Below are 24024 nucleotides of genomic sequence, written 5' to 3'. Positions count from 1 at the left end.
TGTCTGTTCTAGAATTGGTCATTAGGAAAAGCACTGGCTTCCCTGTAGTGAGTCTGTGAGACAGATATGCACAGTGCGTAAACTGATGCCCATTTAATCTACAGTGGCTTACTTAGGCCGTAACCCAAGCTCCAAACTTCACTTCACTAGCTGCACCACAACAATCATGTTCTTGTGCTCTGCACTGCGACTATCTTGGATCTATTACTGAACTTTGTTTGGATTATTGTCTTTTGATCAATGTTTGCCAGTGCTTCTACCCTCGGTGTCAACAAATAAGTGTCACTGTATTATGGACTGTTTGACCGTGTCATCGCTACTACCCAACTGGTGAACAGTACGTTTGACAGGGGCAGATAAAAAATGATAAACAGTGCCATCAGCGAACAGTGCTCCGAAGTTACACAGTTCAGAAGCAGTGTCGTGACTTTTCACAGTGCATCATAAATAATGTCCCTTCAGTGGAAACTGTACTTCAAAGTCTGCTCAACATCAGCTGGAAAGCCAGTCACAGATGGAACAAATTCTGCAAGGAAACACTGCTGTGTTGGTATGGTTTTTGTCAGCAAAAGAGGAATGCCAGCAACATCCAAAGCTGGCCCATCTGCTGCTGTTACTGCCATACAAGGAATCAGCAACTGACTGGGAATCATACAAAAAATGGCTGTCTCGACTGTGAAGCTTTCCAGGTAAGGAACGCCAACAATGTAACACATCTATTCTTGTCTTGGATCAAGCCGCAAACTTGTAGACTTTTATGTACGCTGGTCACAGTGACTGAAACCTCTCATTTGCCATTTGAGGAAATGTGCAATTAACTAACCACATACCACCATCAGCGTGGGAAATGTGACTGCATCTAGGGTAGAATTTTATCATAGTAAAAAACATCCTGATCGTACATTAAGAGCGTGGACGCAGAACTGCATGGGATTTGTAGAAAGTGTCATTTTGTCACTTCCAAATATAAGGAATCATATGGCGACATAATGGTCAGACAGCAAGCTTTAAAACCTGATGACCCATCACTTGAACAAGTTCTAGCTCTCACGCACACTTTCAAAGTTTCCCAAGCAACAGGGCAACAATTAGAAACCTGATTGGCCACTGCCGCTGTTGGCATGTCGGATAGTAGGCATCGTGCATTGGTAGACGTGGATGATGGGGAATCAGCAGCACTGCAGCCCACCTGCAAACAGGCCCCAGCCTGTGCATGCGGCACAGCAGGAGAACAGTCAGGGTGTTGTTCGCTTGCTCAGTCTGTTTTAAGAAATATTCTCGGGAAGACTGCCCCCATTGTTGGGTGTCTTGTCACAAATGCAATGTAAGGACATATTCCAGTAGTGTGTATATCACAGTATCAGTAAATTCACAAACTCACATTGATTCATATTCGATACACGTCCAGATGATTTAATAGTCAAACTCACTGGAGGGAGATATTTCTTGAAAACTATCTTGGCAGATGCCTATCTGCAGCTTCCACTTGATGAGAAGTCGCAGCAGCTCCTGGTAATCAACAAACCTATCGGCATCTTTAAATGCAAGCACTTAGTATTTAGTGTCATCAGTGTTTCCACACTTTTTCAACTATTTCTTGAGCAATGAACGCAAAATATTCCATGCTATATACATTATCTGGATGATATCACCGTAACTGAACCTTCCACTGAGGCGCATGTCTGGAATTTTGCATATGTTGTTCCATGCACACCACGATGCAGGTTTAAAGTGCAACCTTGACAAATCTCAGGTCTTTCAGGCATGAACTGAATATTTGGGACACACAATTTCACATGAAGGCATCAAACAGGCGTCCACTAACATGGAAATGATCATGGCACTACCTCAGACGAAGAATGTGAAAGAACTGTTATCTTTTCGTGGGAAGGTTTCATACTACAATACGTTCATCCCAACACTTCAAAGATCACTCACTAATTGAATCCACTACAAAAAAGGTACCACATTTGCTTGGACACAGTATTGCAAGACTGCATTTCAAACTTGGAAAACTTGCCTTTGCTCAGCCACGTGTTTAGCTCCCTTTCAATCTGGCAAACTGTTGATAGTGATGGCTGACGTCTTGGACTACACTATTGGAGCTATCCTGACACATTGGTATTCTGTTGGGACTGCACAACCAATATCTGCTGTCTCAAAGACACTAATGGCACTTCAAAGGATTACTGTCTAATTGAAGAGGCCTTAGCCAATATATAATCAATCAAGAAAGTTCACCTCTTTTTGTATTGGGAGAAGTTTTCTCTGATAACGGTCCAAAAGATGCTCTTTTCACTGTTTGGCCACTCATCATGGCTTCCTGATAAAACTCACCAGCTGCAGCATTGGGTACTCTACTTATGAACATACAATGATGAAATTAATTTGCTTATCATGGATAAACATGCAAATGAAGACCTTTCTTCAGCTACCCATGGGTCCCAATCCATCATACAACAAAGAAATACTTCAATGAGGCAGCACAGATCTCAGTTGATACATTTCCCATCATGGGCCAGCACATCGCGGCAGCTGTGGGCACGGACCCTGTCCTACAACATGTGTGACAATATTTGTATTGGTTAAAAACAGTCTTGGTTGCAATTTTAGTTTTTTATTATCAATGAGGCATTTCACCTTATTTAGGCATCTTCAGGTTATCTACATAGAAAACAGAGAACAAATACATCTATTTAGGCATCTTCAGGTTACCTACATAGAAAACAGAGAACAAATACATCTATTTAAGAATCGCGATCGCGTTGTGCAGGCTTGGATCACCTATAAGCATGTATAAACAGGTCAACTATTGAAAGAGCAAATACCTTAATTTGGTATTTCTTAGAAGAATCCTTTAGTCAGTGTAGCCAAAGGGCATCGTCAAATATATCAGGCCAACATCACCTTCGTTAAACTCAGTAAAAACTAGAAATATAAAATAGTAAAATCATTAACTTTTCTAGATGGATGCGAGAGGTGCCAAGATCTGCATAATGCATACCCGTTCACAGGAGCCAGTAACAGAGTAAGATGGGGCTCAGGTAGTAAGCATAACGCGCCACAGCTTCGTGTGCCTGTACTGAAGCCTAATACAGAATGACCTCAAGAAGTGGTGCTGTGATGCAGCAGTGACAAAAATGAGAGATCGTAAACTGGATATACATACCCACTAAAACTTTATAAATGTAATGCACATTGTTGTTGTGATCTTCAGACTGGTTTGATGCAGCTCTCCATGCTACTCTATAATGTGCAAGCTTCTTCATCTCCCAGTACTTACTGCAGCCTACATCCTTCTGAATCTGCTTAGTGTATTCATTTCTTGGTCTCCCGCTACGATTTTTACCCTCCACGCTGCCCTCCAATGCTAAATTTGTGATCCCTTGATGCCAACCAACCGGTCCCTTCTTCTTGTCAAGTTGTACCACAAACTACTCTTCTCCCCAATTCTATTTAATACCTCCTCATTAGTTATGTGCTCTATCCATCTAATCTTCAGCATTCTTCTGTAGCACCACATTTTGAAAGCTTCTATTCTCTTCTTGTCTAAACTATTTATCGTCCATGTTTCACTTCCACACATGGCTACACTCCATACAAATACTTTGAGAAACGACTTTCTGACACTTGAATCTCTACTCAATGTTAACAAATTTCTCTTCTTCAGAAATGCTTTCCTTTCCATTGCCAATCTGCATTTTATATCCTCTCTACTTCGACCATCATCAGTTATTTTGTTTCCCAAACAGCAAAACTCCTTCAGTACTTTAAGTGTCTCATTTCCTAATCTAATTCCCTCAGATTCACCCGACTTAATTTGACTACATTCCATTATCCTCGTTTTGCTTTTGTTGATGTTCATCTTATATCCTCCTTTCCAGACCTGTCCATTCCGTTCAACTGCTCTTCCAAGTCCTTTGCTGTCTCTGACAGAATTACAATGTAATCGGCGAACCTCAAAGTTTTAATTTCTTCTCCATCGATTTTAATTCCTACTACAAATTTTTCTTTTGTTTCCTTTACTGCTTTCTCAATATACAGACTGAATAACATCGGGGAGAAGCTACATCCACTGCTTCCCTTTCATGCCCCTTGACTCTTAAAACTGCCATCTGGTTTCTGTACAAATTGTAAATGGCCTTTCGCTCCCTGTATTTGACCCCTGCCACTTTTAGAATTTGAAAGAGAGTATTCCAGTCAACATTGTCAAAAGCTTTCTCTAAGTCTACAAATGTTAGAAACGTTGGTTTGCCTTTCCTTTCTTCTATGATAAGTCGTAAGGTCAGTATTGCCTCACGTGTTCCAACATTTCTATGGAATCCAAACTGATCTTCCCAGAGGTCGGCTTCTACCAGTTTTTCCATTCGTCTGTAAAGAATTCGCGTTAGTATTTTGCAGCTGTGACTTATTAAACTGATAGTTCGGTAATTTTCACATCTGTCAACACCTGCTTTCTTTGGGATTGGAATTATTATATACTTCTTGAAGTCGGAGGGTATTTCGCCAGTCTCATACATCTTGCTCACCAGATGGTACAGTTTTGTCAGGACTGGCTCTCCCAAGGCTGTCAGTAGTTCTAATGGAATGTTGTCCACTCCCGGGGCCTTGTTTCGACTCAGGTCTTTCAGTGCTCTGTCAAACTCTTCACGCAGTATAACTCTTCCCCATAATACTGTCCTCAAGAACATCGCCCTTATATAGACCCTCTATATACTCCTTCCACCTTCCTGCTTCCCCTTCTTTGCTTAGAACTGGGTTTCCATCTGAGCTCTTGATATTCATGCAAGTGGTTCTCTTTTCTCCAAAGGTCTCTTTAATTTTCCTGTAGGCAGTATCTATCTTACCCCTAGTGACACACGCCTCTACATCGTTACATTTGTCCTCTAGCCAATCCTGCTTAGCCATTTTGCACTTTTTGTCGATCTCATTTTTGAGATGTTTGTATTCCTTTTTGCCTGGTTCATTTCCTGCATTTTTATATTTTCTCCTTTCATCAATTAAATTCAATATTTCTTCTGTTACCCAACAATTTCTACTAGCCCTCGTCTTTTTACCTACTTGATTGTCTACTGCCTTCACTACTTCATCCCTCAGAGCTACCCATTCTTCTTCTACTGTATTTCTTTCCCCCATTCTTGTCAATTGTTCCCTTATGCTCTCCCTGAAACTCTCTACAACCTCTGGTTTAGTCAGTTTATCCAGGACCCATCTCCTTAAATTACCATCTTTTTGCAGTTTCTTCAGTTTTAATCTACAGTTCAGAACCAACAGATTGTGGTCAGAGTCCATATCTGCCCCTGGAAATGTCTTACAATTTAAAACCTGGTTCCTAAAACTGTGTCTTACCATTATATAATCTATCTGATACCTGCTAGTATCTCCAGGATTCTTCTATGTATACAACCTTCTTTTATGATTCTTGAACCAAATGTTAGCTATGATTAAGTTATGCTCTGTGCAAAATTCTACCACACGACTTCCTCTTTCATTTCTTACCCCCAATCCATATTCACCTACTATGTTTCATTCTCTCCCTTTTCCTGATCTCGAATTCCAGTCACCCGTGACTATTAAATTTTCGTCTCCCTTCACTACCTGAATAATTTCTTTTAACTCATCATACATTTCATCAATTTCTTCATCATCTGCAGAGCTAGTTGGCATATAAACTTGTACTACTGTTGTAGGCATGGGCTTCGTGTCTATCTTGGCCATAATAATGTGTTCACTATGCTGTTTGTAGTAGCTTACCCGCACTCCAATTTTTTTATTCATTATTGAACCTGCTCCTGCATTACCCCTATTTGATTTTGTATTTATAACCCTGTATTCACCCGACCAAAAGTCTTGTTCCTCCTGCCACCGAACTTCACTAATTCCCACTGTATCTAACTTTAACCTATCCATTTCCCTTTTTAAATTTTCTAACCTACCTGTCCGATTAAGGGATCTGCCATTCCATGCTCCGATCTATAGAACGCCAGTTTTCTTTCTCCTGATAACGACGTCCTCTTGAGTAGCCCCGCGCGGAGATCCGAATGGGGGACTATTTTACCTCCGGAAAAAGATGGTAATTTAAGGAGATGGGTCCTGGATGATTGACTGATCTGGCCTTGTAACAATAACCAAAACGGCCTTGCTGTGCTGGTACTGCGAACGGCTGAAAGCAAGGGGAAACTACAGCCGTAATTTTTCCCGAGGGCATGCAGCTTTACTGGAGAGCTGCATCAAACCAGTCTCAGGACTGAAGACCACAACAACAACAACAACATATTTTACCCAAGAGGACGCCATCATCATTTAACCATACAGGAAGCTGCATGCCCTCGTTATAAATTACAGCTGTAGTTTCCTCTTGCTTTCAGCCAATCGCAGTACCAGACCAGCAAGGCCATTTTGGTTAGTGTTACAAGGCCAGATAAGTCAATTATCCAAACTGTTGCCCCTGCAACTACTGAAAAGGCTGCTGCCCTTCTTCAGGAACCACACGTTTGTCTGGCCTCTCAACAGATACCCCTCCACTGTGGTTGCACCTACGGTACGGCCATCTGTATCCTGAGGCACGCAAGCCTCTCCACCAATGGCAAGGTCCATGGTTCATTGGAGGGAGACCGGGGGAGGGGGGTTGCACGTAAGACATTGATAAGATGGAATTACTAGAGGCAACACCTGTGCATAACTTATCCTAAACATTTTGACGAAGTAAAATATAAATGTAGGCAGTAAATTTAAAATGAGAAAACAAGGTGTAAAATACAACACACAGATGCAGTACATAAACATATTTTTTGCATCACATACCACCAGAACGAGAACATTAAAAACACAAGACTGTAATTTCAGATAAAGAGGCTGCCCATATAACACTCAATGCAGCGTCACTCGGAGCTAGAATTTCTAGCAAGAAGAATTTTTTTATAAAATACAAGTAAAATTATTAAGCTTAAAAAATACACACCAACGTGGAATACGGACGTTATGCAGGTAAACTACCCTCCTCCCCTTCTTTTTTTTTATATCTACAATGAAATGTGTAAAATGCATCATCATTTAAAGCAACAAACTCGCAAGTATCCTATTTGAGTCAAAAAAAAAAAAACCTAATGGCTTGGCTAAGAAAACGACATACGACCAGAAAGTAACAGGGCTCATATTTAGGCAGAATTACGAGAGCTCCAGGATTACTTTAATAACATCAATTTCATAACTTCTAAAAAGGCCTGATTGGCGCCAAATATTTGGTCATTAAGGAGAGACAAATGTTTGTCTTCCATATGCCTAAATATTTCAATTTCTTCCAAAATGTTTAACTCTATACCCTTTTGTGCAAAATCTTAAGATTTTGTACTTGCGGAGCACTATGGCCACTGGCTTTAAGGTGTTGGGCAAAGGCAGAGCTCTGTTTTACCTGTCCCCATCTATTAAGCAGATGTTCTTGCGATCTGATTTTGAAGGTTCTGCCTGTTTGTCCAACATATCCTGCATTACAATTGTGACACTCCAGCAGATATACCCCCGATGCCAAAAGGTTTTTTTTTTTTTTCGCAGAAAATACTATACGAGAGCACACTCCTCGGGAAAGTTTTGCCAGTTCATAACTAAAACTGCCCATAAATGCCAAAGAAATGTAATTGTGCTGCGCGACAGAAGGAGCATTGGGTGAACTCCGAAGGGACACTGTTGTTTTGTCCTGGTATATCTTATCAACGAGAGCAACACTGTAGCCATTTATTACGGGCGATATACTTTAGTTTGTCAAGTTCTCTATTAACTGCGTCTTCAGATAATGGCAATTCGCATAGACACGTGATCATAGCTTTAAAAAAACTAATCCTATGCTGGCGAGGATGGCAGGAAGAAGCATGAATAATAGCATCTGTGGTGACGGGTTTCCTAAAAATATCTATGGATACTTTGTTATCACGTATCTGTAACCACAGATCTAGATAACTGAGGACTCCGTCAGTATTCATATCCTCATGTGTGAAAATCATCTTTGGGTGAAGGGCATTAAATTCATCGACCAAATCCAAAATTACTGATTCATTGCCATTAAAAACAACCAGAATGTCGTCAACATAACGCCGATAAAGTAAATTTTTTTGACAAAAGTAGGAATTGCGTTTAAACACCTGGAGCTCAATGTAGTTAACGAAGACATTAACTTAAAAAACCACACAAAACGCTGCCCATAACCAGGCCATCTCTCTGATTGTACATGTTATTGAATGTGAAATAATTATATGCCGTAAGAATTCGAAGAAGAGAGATAACCTCGATAATTTCATCTGTTATCAATCGCTTATTATGAAAGAGATTCTCCTGTATAATCATAATGGTTTCTTCTATCGGCAAATTTGTGTACAAATTCTTTATGTCAAGGGATAACAGACGACAGCCTGTCGGGAAGACCTGGTCCTGTAACAACGTAACCAGTTCTTTCCGACTCGTTAACGTCATAGTCTGCTCAAAAACAAATTCTCTTTTCAAAATCTGCAAGAGAAATCTTTGTGCAGGTTCACCTATATTCCGTCTTGCATTAATTAATGGGCAGATAGGGAAACCTTCCTTATGAGTCTTAATTTGGGCCTTCAATGCAGGAATTTTAGGATTCTTAACATGCATTCTTGACAAACTTTTAGGGGGAATGACAAATAAACATCCTTCAAGGCAATCTTTAAGTTCCCTCGCATAAGTCTCCGATGGATCATGGTCTAACCGGTGGATGTTATTCTCTTCGAAGAATGAAAGAACCTTATCCACACATACTTGTCGATGTATAAAAATGGCTCAGTTCCCTTTATCTGCTCGAGTACAAGAGGGGGGGGGGGGTGGGGGGGTGGGGGGTGTAGTTTACCAGCATAACGTCCGTCTTCCACACTGGTGTGTACTTTTTAAGCCTAATAATTTTACTTGTATTTTATAAAAAAGTTTTCTTGCTAGAAGTTATAGCTCCGAATCACGCAGTACTGAGTGTTATATGGGCGGCCTCTTTATCTGAAATTACAGTCCTGTGTTTTTAATGTTCTCGTTCTAGTGGTATATGATACAACAAATCAGTTTATGTACTGCATCTGTGTGTTGTATTATACACCTTGTTTCCTCATTTTAAGTTTACCGCCTTCATTTATATTTTACTTCGGCAAAATTTTTAGGCTAAGTTATGCACAGATGTTGCCCCCAGTAATTCCATCTTACCAATGTCTTATGTGCATTACATTCATAAAGTTTTAGTGGGTATTTATATCCAGTTTACAATCATTTTTATCACTGCTGCATCGCAGTGCCACCTCTTGAGGTCATTCTGTATTAGACTTCAGTACTGGCACACGACGCTGCGGCGCATTATGCTTACTACCTAAGCCCCCATCTTACTCTGTTACTCGCTCCTGTGAATGGGAACGCGTTATGCAGATCTTGGTGGGTCTTGCGTCCATCTAGAAAAGGTAATGATTTTACTATTTTATATTTCTAGTTTTTACTGAGTTTAACGAAGGCGATGTTGGCCTGATATATTTGACGATGCCCTTTGGCTACACTGACTAAAGGATTCTTCTAAGAAATACCAAATTAAGGTGAGTCGTGCTTGGGTAGCTCAGTTGGTACAGCACTTGCCCGTGAAAGGCAAAGGTCCCGAGTTCGAGTCTCGGTCCTGCACACAATTTTAATCTGCCAGGATGTTTCATATCAGCGCACACTCCGCTGCAAAGTGAAAATCTCATTCTGGAAACATCCCCTAGGCTGTGGCTAAGCCATGTCTCCACAGTATCCTTTCTTTCAGCAGTGCTGGTTTTGCAAGGTTCGCAGGAGAGCTTCTGTAAAGTTTGGAAGGTAGGAGACGAGGTACTGGCAGAAGTGAAGCTGTGAGGAGGGGGTGTGAGTCATGCTTGGGTAGCTCAGTTGGTAGAGCACTTGCCCGCGAAAGGCAAAGGTCTCGAGTTCGAGTCTCGGTCCGGCACACAGTTTTAATCTGCCAGGAAGTTTCATATCAGCGCACACTCCACTGCAGAGTGAAAATCTCATTCAAGCAGAAAGTACTTGGGAAAATAAAGAAACCTACTCACTAAGCAGAGCTACTGAAATTTGCAAGCTTTTGGATCCAGTGATTCCTTCTTCTGAAAAAGAGTTGAAGCAGAAGGAAGAGCAGAGGAAGGAATGGTTACTGGGGAGAAACACTGAGACAGAAGAAACTTAACAAAATAATTAATGTAAGTTAAGGCCAAGTGGATGGCGAGAAAAAAGGACATGGTGTAACGCCAGTTTACACCTGCAGAGTTCTGAGAAACTGGAGTCTGGGGGAAGAATCTAGATGGCATTTGCGGTGAAACAGTGACCCAGGTCACCACTGTCATGTTGCGGAACATACTGTAACAGGATACTGTGTGTCGCCAGTATACACCCTTTGCTTATGTCCATTCTTCCTAACTGGTAACTTGGTGTTTGCCATACCAATGTGAAAAGTCTAACAGTGTTTACATAACAGCTGATACATGGTAAGTTTATAGTCACAGGTCCCTTTCCTTTTGACAGTATATGCTTTTCCAATTACAAGGCTGCTATAGGTGATGGTAGCACAAAGCTAGTCTTACAGCAGGGACGGTCACAGAGGTAAGAGCCATAGGTTAGGGAAATGAGTGCAGAAGTACCAGAAGGTCTGACAAGATATTGTGGAGATTGGGTTGGGTTGTTTGGGGGAGGAGACTAGACAGTGAGGTCATCGGTCTCTTCGGATTAGGGAAGGACAGGGAAGGAAGTCGGCCATGCCCTTTTCAAAGGAACCATCCTGGCATTTCCCTGGAGTGATGTAGGGAAATCACGGAAAACCTAAATCAGGATGGACGGACGCGGGGCGGAGATTGGGATGACGAGAAGCTATTCTGTGTGTGGTGTGCAAAATCTCAGATAGAATGGATCTCATTTCAGGGCATGATTTTAAAAAGTCACTGCCGCATTGAAGTAGCTGATTGATATTTTCAAGACCTGGATAATATTGAGTGACAAGAGGAGTACTCGTAAGTCGTTTTTTGAAAGTATCAGCAATACCAGGATTGGATGTGATGGCCCAAGAAATCTGCTTTTGAACTAGGCTAGAGGGGTAATTATGCCCAGTGAAGGCTGAGGTGAGAATGATGGTGTATTCGTTCAGATGCAAACTCTTTACAACTATGAAATCTGTTAAAAAGTTTCCAATATTCATAATTTTGCGCCAATGGTGTGTTGGAGCGAAAGGCGATTGGCATCCTTGCACATGCCTGGTTTAATGTGCAGCTGTCGGTAGTTTCATTGTTGAATGTCTGTTAGTTATTGTTCAGCACTGTAGAATGTTGGGTCACACAGATTCCGAATTTCGAGATGGCAGAGTTAAGGGAGCAATGCATCTGCATTGATGCAGAAAGCCTAAGATGGTGAGTGATTAAGCCATACTCAGTGTTATGAATGGTACACATTGTTTGGAAATGGTCGAGTAGAAGTTAAAGATGAACCTCACTCAGGACATACTTTGACGTCTATCGACGACACTCACGTATATCTCACATACGGATTGTGGATACTATTTTAGATTTAACTTCAGCACGCACATAGACTTTTAAACAATCATTCTATCTGCACTCCATATGTGAATAGAATGAGAAGAAACGTTAATAATTGTTTCAATGGGATGTACCCTCTGCCGTGCACTTCACAGCTATTTACAGAGTATAGCAGTAGATGTAGATACTTGTCTAAAGCATGTTGTACGATGCTCTTTATCTCTGTCCGATGATGTTGGAGATGAAATTTTCAGGATGGTTGTCAGGTAATCTGACATATGTCTCTTGACACTCTTGCAAAACAGAATCATCATCTCGCCTTTCTTTGTATTCATACTTACAACCATATTCAATATGCTTTAATGGTCTTATGATCACTGATTCTCTGTTCTATGTTAAGTCGAACTTTAGAGCCTGTTTGTTACCAGCAGGTCCAAGATGTTAACTTCATGAATTGGTTCTCCAATTAGCTGCTCAAGGTAATTTTCAGAGAAGGAACTTCAAACAATTTTACATGAGACTCTGTCCCTACTATCTATCCTAATCACTTTAGTCTCCCAGTCTACAGGGGGTAAGTTAAAAATCTCCACCTGAAACTACAACACTTCCAGGAAACTTAGGCAAAAAATATTTCCAGTGTTTCCACTGTGTCTTCCACCGTACTGTTGGTGAGGCAGAGTGACAATAAAAGCATCCAACAACCACGTTTGATTCACCTTTACACTTGCCATCAACCAAATTATTTCACATTCTGAATCTGAACTGATCTCAATAGATATTATCGATATTTTATTGCTATAAACAAGCCCGCATATTAGTGTTCAACCAATCTTTGCGATAAACATTCCAGTCAGATTATAGAATATAAGTTCCACCTTATGCAAACACACTGTTTTACGTATATATTTTGAAACAAATATATACCAAAAAATTTTGACATGCCAAAATTTTGTAACAAATATATATACAAAACATTTTGACATGCCAAAATCACATTTTAAAAAATCAAGGGATGTGTTAATTTGCCAATGAATTTCACATTACATCATTTTGATCTGCAGATGACGAGCTATCAGTGCAGGACAATATAATGTAAAATCATGATAAGAAGCAAAATGAACAAAAAATTTCTTTAGGCGTCATGTCAGATCAGTTACAACCTAAATTACACTCACTTTTTACAGTTTTCAATAAGCAGAAACCCACTGATGATGGCACAGGGTGCTGAAACAAGTTTGGGCAAAATAAAAAACAGTATGTTTGCAAAAAGCTGGAACCTATTGCCTACAATGAATCGTTGATTGCAGAAACAACACTTGTCCACTTTTTAAGTTAAGAGCTGATTTCCATGTTATGGCGCTCCCTCTATCGAATGAATGCAGAAACAACATTTGTCAATCATTCTTAATGGGACAAACAAGATCTTGACATTATGAGTGAGAGGAGAAAGAACACCTGTCAGGACCAGTGCTATTTCTGTAGCCAACGTTGGCTAGTCTGTTGTGTAATATCATCTCTGTGTTCACACGGTTTTTCTTTGTGAAGCACAGCATTGTTGAACAGGGAAGATATGGATGTACATGATGGTGGTGAAAGTAGAAAGAGGAAAAAAGGTGTAAAGAATGTTGAGTATCAGCTTGAAATCATAAAAAAGGTCACGAATTAAAGGTTTAGAGTACAAAAACTACAGTGGAAAGTTATTTTCAAAGAAAAGCATTGGTGTGGACTGCAAGTAAGTAATGTTCTAATACGGGAGGTTATACGTCAGTAAAATAGTAAACTAATGATTTATTGTGTGACTGAAAAATTGTGTAATTTTGTAGATGTCGCTGAAACTGCTTTGGAAGAATTCCTGAAGAGGAAAGAAATGAAGTATTTTCACATTTCTACAACATGACATCAAAGGACACACAAGATTTTTATCTCCAAGGGCTGATTACTGTAGGTAATATTTCCAGAAGACGAAGAAGAGTACCAGAAGGAGGCAACTGCAAACCAAGATGCAACAATTTTCAGTATTTTATTAATTCCAGCACTGGACAATCAGAGGTATGCAAGAAAGTTTTCTTAAGTATCCATTGTGCCACAAACCAAAGGTTAAGGAGGATAAGCAATCTGCTTGCTTGTGGAAAGTTGCCTAGTGACCAGAGGGGTAGAAATGCATTGGGAAATCAAATTGGTGGTGCACAAATACGTTTGATAAATGATCACATAAATTCCTATCCTCAAAAAATTATTCACTATGGCACAAGAGAACAGTGTTATTTAAATAGCCAACTTAATGTCAAAATCATGCATGAGTAGTTCAGATTATGGCATCCCCAAGCAACTAATATTAAGTACGAATTTTATTTTAAAATATTCAAAGAACGTTTTTCACTTACATTTGGTCGACCACAAGTTGACACACGTGGTACTTGTGAAGCACTTCAAAAATAAATTACAAAACAAAACATTGAATGAAAAGGCTAAGAGGGTTGCCGCTGCAGAAATGATGGTTCATAAACGCAGGGATGCAAAGTTTTCTGCTCGTATTCGTGAAGTACAAGTATTGTGTCAAAAAGACGAAGATGTTGCAGGTATTGCCATTGATTTTATGCAAAATCTGTCCCTTCCTACCATTCCAGTTCAGGAAGTTTTCTACCTTCAGCAACTCAATATATTCAATATCCACAACCTGAAGACAGGATATGCAACATTCTACGTTTATCACGAAGAAGAGTCCCAATGAAGTCTGCTGGATTACATATGAAACGAGTTGCCACCAAACATAAAATACCTGCATATATTTTCAGATGGCTGCCCAGGGCAGAATAAGAATAATATTATGGTCAGGTTCCTCATGACAGTTGCAGCATCTCAGTGTTTACTCAGAATTTATCATTATTGCCCGGTCAGAGGCCATTCATTCTTACCCTGTGACGGGGACTTTGCAGTGATTAACAGGAAAATTCGAGCTGTTAATAGGATTTATAGCATCATGCAGTTTGTAGAACGTATTGTTGCTGCAAGTACCTTTAACGAATACCAGATTAAAGTTGTTTCAACAGAGTTTGTACTGGCTTTCAAACAATGGTGGCCTAAATATTACAAATGCAATGCCTTGTCTTTGGAAACAATGAACAGCAAAGTGCTCACGGGGAATGAGAAACAACCCTTCACCATTTCAGAATTCATGGAATTTGAATACAACAGTGAGTGCAGTGGGAACGTCATTGCAAAACCATACATTGGTAGCCTGGTGACATACACTTTTCGTTTACTTCTTGATTTAAAACAACAGTAACTCTATTGACGGCTGCAGCATACAAAAAATATGTATCACTAAGTGAGAAGAAAATAGCCACAAGAAATTGGAGCCGTATATCCCTGAAGAGCACCTATCCTTTTACTGACCTCTCTACAACTGGCCTTCAGTAGATATCAGATGGCCTGACAGTGAATAATAGACTTGGGTACAAGCAATATTTCACTAAGCCTGCTATTTATCTGATTGTAATTTTTAGTTAAAAGTAGTTGTTCAGAATCTGTTATGTAGCCTAATAATAATAATAATTTTTGTATTGAACTTAATACATTTACAAATAAACTGCTGAATAACACAGACTTGCATTTCTGGCAACCAATTGATTTCAGAAACAGCACATGCCCACGAACTTTGCGTATTTAAATCATTATATAATCTAATCATTGCATCATTGAAAATAGTGTCTGGACATCACCAGAAACTGTGCCGTTCAAAGTAAAACAGAGCTGTCAAAGAAAATAGAATACTCAGGCCCACAAACTTATGCTGTTTCTGCAATCAGTGATTCAATTTAACTGCAAAGAAAGGACACTAGTCGCAGATCCAAAAGATTAATATTCCAGTCAGAGTTTAAACAATGGAAAATCCAGGAGGAAATAATGAAATATTATGAAAAGGATAGGTCGCTTCTAACCATATAGTGGAGATGTTGAGTGGCAGACAGGCAAGACAATAAAGACTGCCAAACAGGTAAGCTTTCTGTCAAAAGTCCTCCTCCTGAATGAGACAACACACACAAACACATTCACGCCAACACATTTCACACACACAAACCACTGTCTCTGGGTGTTGAGGCCAGACTGATCTCAGTAGCTGGAGACAGTTGTCGTGTATGCAAGTTGCATTTGCGTGAATGTGTGTGTGTATACATGTCGTCAAATTCAGATGAAAGCCTTTTGGCTAAAGCCTTACTTGTTTAGCAGTCTTTTTGTTGCATCTGTCTGCGACTCAGCCTCTGCACTATGTGGTGAATAGCAATCTACCCAGCCCGAGTTTATGTTTCATGGCTATTAACATCTGGTTTCAGCCAGCTTTCTGTCCCTAGTGCTATGTGGGTATCGTTACCATTTATGTGCAAGATTCGATTGTCATAGCTCAACACTTGATGCTCTTCATGCCCTAACTCTATCGGACCTGGTAACAACACTAAACACAAACAACCAACAAACGCCGATGACCATCTATCCGTCACAGAGCATTGCAATGCTAATCACTTACATAACTGCCGAGTATGCGTGTATACGAAGTTAACGTTGACATCCAACCATGTCTTCTAGGTGTGTCAGCTCTTTTGTCAGGCAGTGTAGTTTCACTTTAATGACATATTACACTGTGGTTAAATAACAAAGTATAAGGAAAACTAACTTTCAATGTTGAGCTTACTTGTATGCATTTTATTAGTTGTTCAAAACACTATTCCATGCCCAGAATTATCTCCACTAATACTGTAATCCATCAGAGCAAGAGTATGTGTGCCCTATAATCTTCTCTGGAAAAGGATGAAAACTGGATAGTCAGATTTTTGCAACTTTTCTTTCTTTATGTATCTGCCACTTGGGGCTTCACCTCAGAATACTACGTAGGCACACAAAGAGAACACAAATATTACTTACCCTATCAACTTCGTGACATTTTTTTAGCGACTCTCCCCATTTCTCTAATCTCTGGTATGCCATAGCACACTCAGTCTGAAACCACATACACTGCATTTCATTTAAGTTTTCCATTGCTGAAACACCTTCCTGGAAACAAGATAATTGAACTGACTGAGAAAAGATAGCAAATCCATTACACGAATTATAACAAATGTTAATGCTAAAAATTTTATTCAGTGATGTCAATAATTCATTAACATTGGGACTCTTTGTTGTGGAACAATGTTAACTGCATACACAGTACATTACAAACAATTTATCATAAGGATAAAGGTAACACAAAAATAATCAGGATGATGATGATGATAATATAGGATTATGCCTGTAGGAAAATTAGAAACAACACATAAGAAAATATGAATTGCTGAACAAAGAAAGCACCAACTGAAAAATGAATCAGCCAACTTTTGAGACAATTCTGTCCACATGAATGAATGGCCACTGCCAAACTGTGGCTCATACCAAGGTTAAACATTTGGTGTCACAACATACTGCTGACCACAACATGCTTGTCTTCAATGGCTGTTTCACAGCCTATGCCATCTGATCTCCCTTCTTCCATTCATGCTTCTCTGAATTACATAGAAGAGAACTGTCCTTAAAATACATCCTGTGATCCCACAATTTTGTGGTCTTAAACTCCACTAGCCCCATTTCACACTCATCCTGCCCCCATGCATCCCACTTCACTCCATTTCATGGTCTCCTTCTACCTTTGGTAACTTCACAACCCACTTATCCACGCACTACATGCACCTTCTCCTGTCCGCACTTGGGCAAACTGACTAGTGCCACATTCCTAACCCATTCCCTTGCTATCTCCCTCACAACAATCAACCACCCCTTCTTCCTCTTACCTGCCTCTCTGTTCCTCTCATCACCCTAGCTGTCATGACCTCTACACCAATGGACAACAGCACAGGATAGTTATTTAGTTAGCTTTGGAGGTGGACATTGTCTAAAAGCTCATCACCATTTTCAATCTTGCTTATAAGCATATCAACTGCTCAACATATCATATCAGTTATTTGATTAATTAGCAGCAACCTTTACTTCTATAATTTTATTTCTCCCAGAAGTTTCCAGTATCACATAACAATACAAAACCTAATTCACCTGTCAAAGTTTATGAAAATATTATATTGTTGTTGTGGCGGTGGAGGGGGAGGGAGGAGGTGATGTTCAACAACAAGATTATCATTGTATGTGCTAAAATATTTTGCAATCAATGTGATTAAAATTCATTCATACACTCCAGTGCCCTACATTCAGCCAACACGGGGCCAAGTACGGTAGTTGTCCAATTTCGCACAGAACCTATCACCACCACCACTATCATAATCATTAATCAGTTTACTCATCAATGAGTATCATGACATGATTTCTCATTCATTTCTTAAGTAACTGAATCTTTGACTATGTGTCTTAATCCACAATGATCTTCAGATCATCTTAATATAATGTGAAGAGGTAGTCTGGTAATCTTCTTTGCTTGTATCAAGCATCTTCTTGCTGCTCCTTTTTGTGGTCTTCTGCCTTTGATTCTGCCCTGCAAGAAGGTATATTCTAAATTATCCCATTCTCTTCTCGAAACGTGTCCAAAGAACTGGAAGTGTCTTTAACTGATATGGGAAGATAAAACTTCTTGTGATGTTAAGCTTTTCTGTTGTAGAAGATTTGCTTCTCCTTTCTGTTAATCATATATGTTACCTTCTTCCGCCAACACAACTTCTCGTGGGCATTAATTTGGTTCTTGTTACTTGCTTTTACTGTACAGGTCTCTCAGCTATACAAAAACACAGTGAACACAAATGATTCCATCAGGTGTATCTTTGCTGTTTTCCGTATTGCTCTGTTCTGCCAGATCTTAATGAATTTAACCATGTAGGCGGCCAAGAACGATTCATCATTTTATTTCCATTATCATACTTCCCTGGGTCTGTGATTACACATGATAGATGTTCACAATTCACTACATCCAGATGCTTTAAGCAACCTATAAGTTAGATCTGATCTAAATCTTGGTGATTAATAACCATTAGTTTGGTCTTTTTTGTATATATCTTTTGACCGAAATGTAACTAATGAACTTCATTCTGGAGAACAGCAATCCACATATCCCTTTTTGTCTACGTCTATTGTGTATCATACAAGTAAATGTAATATTGTTTTTTAAAGTGTTTGCACATCATGTAACTAAGGTGAAACCAACCCAGTATTTACCTATGTGGACGTGGAAAACTGTCTAAGAACCACGTCCAGGTTGGATGGTGTAAGAGCCAATGCACCTCCATGTATCCCACAAGTGCAGGTTTTACTGTGCATGGTTATCAGGCAGGCTAGTGTGATTCTCATTTCTTCCTTGTGCCTTTGTCGCACATCAACGCAGGGTGGGCATGGTTATTTACGGATTCAGCATGTTTATTTTTATGGGTGGCCAGATGTCCTTCTAGTGACCATGACATTATCCTTCAGAATGGAATGTGTGTACCCCAACTGATTGTGTGTTAATAGGAAAGTGAATGAAAGTTTTTTTCTAAAATATTGGTGAATCGTGTAACTGAGGCAGGGGTTGGGTACCAGCCCAGTATTCACATAATGGGATGTAGGAAATGACCTAAAAATCACATCCAAGCTAGCCAGCACACTGAACCTCATTGTTAATCCACTGGACGGATTCAACCTGGCACACGCACAGCTCCCCATCTGGAAGTGGTGCTGCAACATGCATGGCTAGCTGGATGGGTGGGTGGCCTAATGTGATTAAAATATATAAATATACAGCATAACCCTGCTTTTATGTTCCTGGAATTAACATTTTCCCGCTGTTTACATAACTTTATCACACATGCCAAATTTCGAACGATGATTACATTACAAGAGAGGCCGAATAACACACATGCAACCATCACATAAATGTAAATATCTACACTTGACAGCGACAAGAAATTCTTGAAATGTGTCAAAATATGTAACAGGTGCAGTGTTTCATTATTTAAATAATGAATGACACGGGTACAGGCCTTCCAAAAACATCGATTATGATTAATGAAATTAAGTCATATGTTTCTATTTCACAGGCAGGCAGACAGTTAGTTGGTTGCTTGTTTGGTTTTGGGGTGGGGACCAAACAGCAAGGTCATCGGTCCCACTGGATTAGGGAAGAATGGGTAAGGAAGTCAGGCGTGCCCTTTCAAAGGAACCATCCCAGCATTTGCCTGATGCGGGATGTGGGCTTGAACCGACATCCTCCTGAATGGGAGTCCAGCGTGCTAACCACTGTGCCACCTTGCTCAGTCGCAGACAGTTACCAGTTCCAGTTACATCAGCAGTTAAACATAGTACAAAATTCAGATAACCTTTATTAGATAACAAACAAGTTCCTGGTGAATATTTTGATACCTGATATGTACATATATCACACATAAACTATGAAATTTAGGAGGGGTAATCCTATACACAACTTTTATAGCTTATAAAGTTATTTTCCACATTTTACACCTTTGAGGTCCTTGAAGAGCATAAAAGCGAGATTCCGCTGACAAGACAAAATCTGAACTAAAAGTCCATTCCATCCATACTCAAACCAATGGGATTTTAAAACATTACTACTCTGCTTATTACAACCACCAGCCTTTTGGTCATACATAACTCTCTGGATGGAATCATATGATACCATCCTTGCCTACCTAGAACTCTGAAAAATGCACAACTACATGTGTCCATAACTTCTTTTGGATATCCCTCTGTTTACAATGCTTAGATCACTACAAATTATTTCTTTATGGTCTGCCAGCTTAGCTGAGAGGTAACGTGCTTGCCTCCCATGCAGCGGGTCCGGGTTCGATTCCCAGCCAGGTTGGAGATTTTCTCCGCCCATGGACTGAGTGTTGTGTTGTCCTCATCATCACCGATGCGTAAGTTGCACAATGTGGAGTCACCTGCAATAAGACTTGCACCTGGCGGCCGAACTTCCCCAGACAGGGCCTCCTGGTCAACAATGCCGTATGATCATTTCATTTTTTGTTTCTTTATGGAACACACACTCATCAAACAGCCAACGTATGGCATGGGCTATATGTCCTAGCATCTTCTAATAACGTCCAATTGCTCAGCTGCATCTCAACCACTAGAGATACTATGCGACCAAAAGCAAACAGGGACACATTTAAAAAAGTGCCTCCCTGTGTGTACAAAGTACAGTGGTATAATTTACAAAAAAAATAAAGAGAGTTTTAGAACTATACTTCATCCTGCACTAAAATTTACAAGTGGTATGAAGAATTTTTGTTAGGGGCTGTGAGTGTGACATATTGTTCTGACAAAGGGATGTCTCACTTTTCCAAGCTCTCCTTTGGCTGTCAAAAGATGTTTGCACATTGAGGGAGTTAGTAAGTAGGTAATAATCTCACTTTCAGGAGGTGTTTTATGGTTTATGCAGACTGGAGTTGTACCGATCATGTGCTTCAGTGAGGTAGGCCACAAATGTACTCTTCTATCTGCTGGGTGGCATAGTCTACACTGTGGTGCTGTGGTGAAGGGCATGGAGGGAGTGTGATCTCCATAGAATCAAAGAAATGCTCGCCTGAGAACAAATGACACTGAAATATATTTGTACCAGTTGTTATTGTCATGATGGACTCTGATAAACATACATTCTCTTGTCTGCTTGGAATACATGCAGATGCACTCTATCTGTCATTATCTAGAATTATATCCTACAATCAATACAACGAGTTCAAACTAACCTGGTGTATTATTCCAGAGGATACACTGAACAACAGAAATCTCTTTCAGCACCTTTTGATGCTAAGGAGAAGGAGTCAACTGAAAGAGTTAATCTATGGTTAAAGGGGCACTGATTAACAGGACCCTTTCAGTACTAGAAATACGGTGACCAATAAATAAAGTCCAAGTACTTTGAAAAATTAACCTAAAAAATTCCACAGGTCTATTAATGAATTGTTTTGCCCGTCAACACCTGTCACTGAAATAGAAAAAGTAGGAAGAAATACTTCAATGCACTGCTGGAAACCATATGGGATGACAGCAACTGCATTACTGAAGAAAACATGAACTGCAAGGACCACCTAGTAAGAAGTAATCTTTTCTTACTTGTGGATATGAGACATTCCAAGCATTCATTTACTGCATTATCCAGAGATCTAACAAACTGATTTCGAGGAAACACTCACGAAGACATATTCTGGGGTGACTCATCACTGAGGAACAGGGTGTTTGTTGCACAAAAGTGCGTAATAAGGATAATTTGTTGCCAATGAAGAATCACAATTTTAAAACAACAATAACAATCATGAATATAATACTGGAAGGAGAAATGACTTACAATGTTCTTCATTCAACCTTACGGTAGCACAGAGAGTAGTGAGTGATTCCAGTATAAAAATCTTTGACCACTTATCCAGTGATAAATGATGTAATAGGTAATAAAATCACATGAAACTCAAATTGAAATAATATCTAACTGACCATTCCTTCTACACTATAGACTAAATTCTGAAAGTGTAATAACATGGACCTGAGTGGTGAAGGAAAAGGGGGGGGGGTTAACACTGGAAATTGCTGATAAGGGAAGTGTAAACTGCATAAAATGTGTTTAGAACACAAATCACTCATCCTAAGAACAGTGGTAACACCCATTTGCAAGCAAAACTGCATATTACCAGGAGAAACATTTGAGAGATCACCTTTTCAAGGTCTAAGAGAACTTGGATAAAGCGAGGAATCAGAATATCATCATAAGAATCAAAAACACACAAAAAACAACAAAATATTGCTTGCTTTTGATTTGTACCTCTTTAGGCAATATAAGCTCTACATGAGAAACATCATTACAAATTTGTAATCAACACAAACTAGTACATAACTGCTACAAACCCTTGTGAATTTTGAACATGTTTCCTCTGCTTCTTTGATTAGGTTTGCTCTCAACATGTACTTGGCGCATTTGGAGTTTATATATCGATCTGCTGTATCCAACCCTTGTGCTTCATCCAGCCACTTGTATGCCTCTATTACATCTCCACCATGCTATTGAAAGTAATATTTAAGATAAGAAATTACACATTACAAAAAAATTACAAACTAAGTTTTTTTACAAAACATTATATGAGAAACATGTTTTATGAAGTATGTTACTAAATGAGCCATGTTGTGAAATGTTAACAAGACAAACATAAACTAAATACACTCCTAGTACTTTAGATATACATTTCAAGCCATAAAGCATCAGTAGTGATCCTAGATTTCAATATCGTAACGAAACAAGCACACACAATGTTTTCTTATAATCAGAGCCAGCAATAACTAATTTATTTAATACATTTGCTGCAGGCTAGCATTAACAGAACTGGATGTGTTGCTCATGTTGATGCATATAAGCATCAGCTTTTAGTGAATGTGTTAACTGTGGCCATGCTGGTTATGTTTAGGAACTGTGACTGTGTGTGGAATAATTACTTGTATTTTTCCGCCACCAGTCACATTTATTTATTTTCTGTTTAATTTGACACACTGCAATGGATTTCAAGCATGTTCCTCTCATCATCAGGTGTTAATAACTTTTTGGAACATTGTTCCAGGTAAAACAGTGATTTTACAATGTTATAACTTATTTCAGTACACACAGTTGTCATCACATTTCAGTTGTTTGTTTTTATTTTTAGATGATTGATTTTGATCTTATAGGAGATTATCTTCAGATCTTACATGCCTTGATTACCATAGGAACCATTGGCATGGAACAGGTATATCTCTGCAGGTGTGGAGAACACTGCTCAAATGCAACTTAAATGCGATCACAGTTGTGTTTATGTATAAAGATGTTACTTAAAGATAAACTGTCTTAGTTGAAACTAGCCTAGGAGTGTTTTGTTCACTGTCCTTGTGCTGGAGTGGCTATGTGGGTGTTTGGGGGGAGGCAGCAGGTAGTATGTGGCCAGAAATCTATAGTTGTCTTCTGCTATCATGAAGCTGTGCTCCATTGTTGTGACTGATACTACATGCTGAGTAAAACATGCTCGAAATGCACTACAATGTTTTAAATATAAGATAAATTAAGTGGCTGGTAGCATAAGAATAAAAATAACTGCTAATTTAATGTCATTTCTTTATTCGACTATAATAGCAGTTCAATTAATAAACTGTACTCAAGTATTTGTGTGTGTACGAAAAAAAATCAAATAAAGAGATTGGGAGGGTTGTAAAGATATATTGCTCAAGAAACTAATGCGAGAAATGATCAAACGATGATCGACAGTTTTGCTCTTATTCTGACGACATTTACACAGAAGAATAGAGTAAAGAACTTTATTGGAGAATCCAAGGCGTAGAAGCTGTCACTACCTGTCTCCCCCCCCCCCCCCCCCCAAATCTAATGTCAAAATAAAGATGCTTACTCTGTTCAGAGAACTTTTATATTTTTACTGTAACACCAAGAGGAAAACTGACTGAATCAGACACAATAAGCAGTCGGGCAATACATGTATAAAAGAACATACACTACTGT

The 24024-nt window shown here is 39.4% G+C and overlaps 1 protein-coding gene across 1 annotated transcript in view; it reads right to left on the bottom strand.

Moving 5' to 3' along the window:
• The window catches only part of LOC124804973 (N-alpha-acetyltransferase 15, NatA auxiliary subunit), a 104597-nt gene that overhangs the window by 30884 nt on the left and 49689 nt on the right, over positions 1–24024 (bottom strand). Inside the window, exon 6 of the mRNA XM_047265364.1 lies at positions 22395–22547. Within this exon, the coding sequence (XP_047121320.1) occupies positions 22395–22547 (153 nt within the window). The remainder of the gene's footprint in view (positions 1–22394; positions 22548–24024) is intronic.

This window comes from Schistocerca piceifrons, chromosome 7 (assembly GCF_021461385.2).
Source record: "Schistocerca piceifrons isolate TAMUIC-IGC-003096 chromosome 7, iqSchPice1.1, whole genome shotgun sequence".
Taxonomy (NCBI): domain Eukaryota; kingdom Metazoa; phylum Arthropoda; class Insecta; order Orthoptera; family Acrididae; genus Schistocerca; species Schistocerca piceifrons.
The sequence above is the reverse complement of the archived record's forward strand: the minus strand, read 5'-3'. Positions and strand labels throughout refer to the sequence as shown.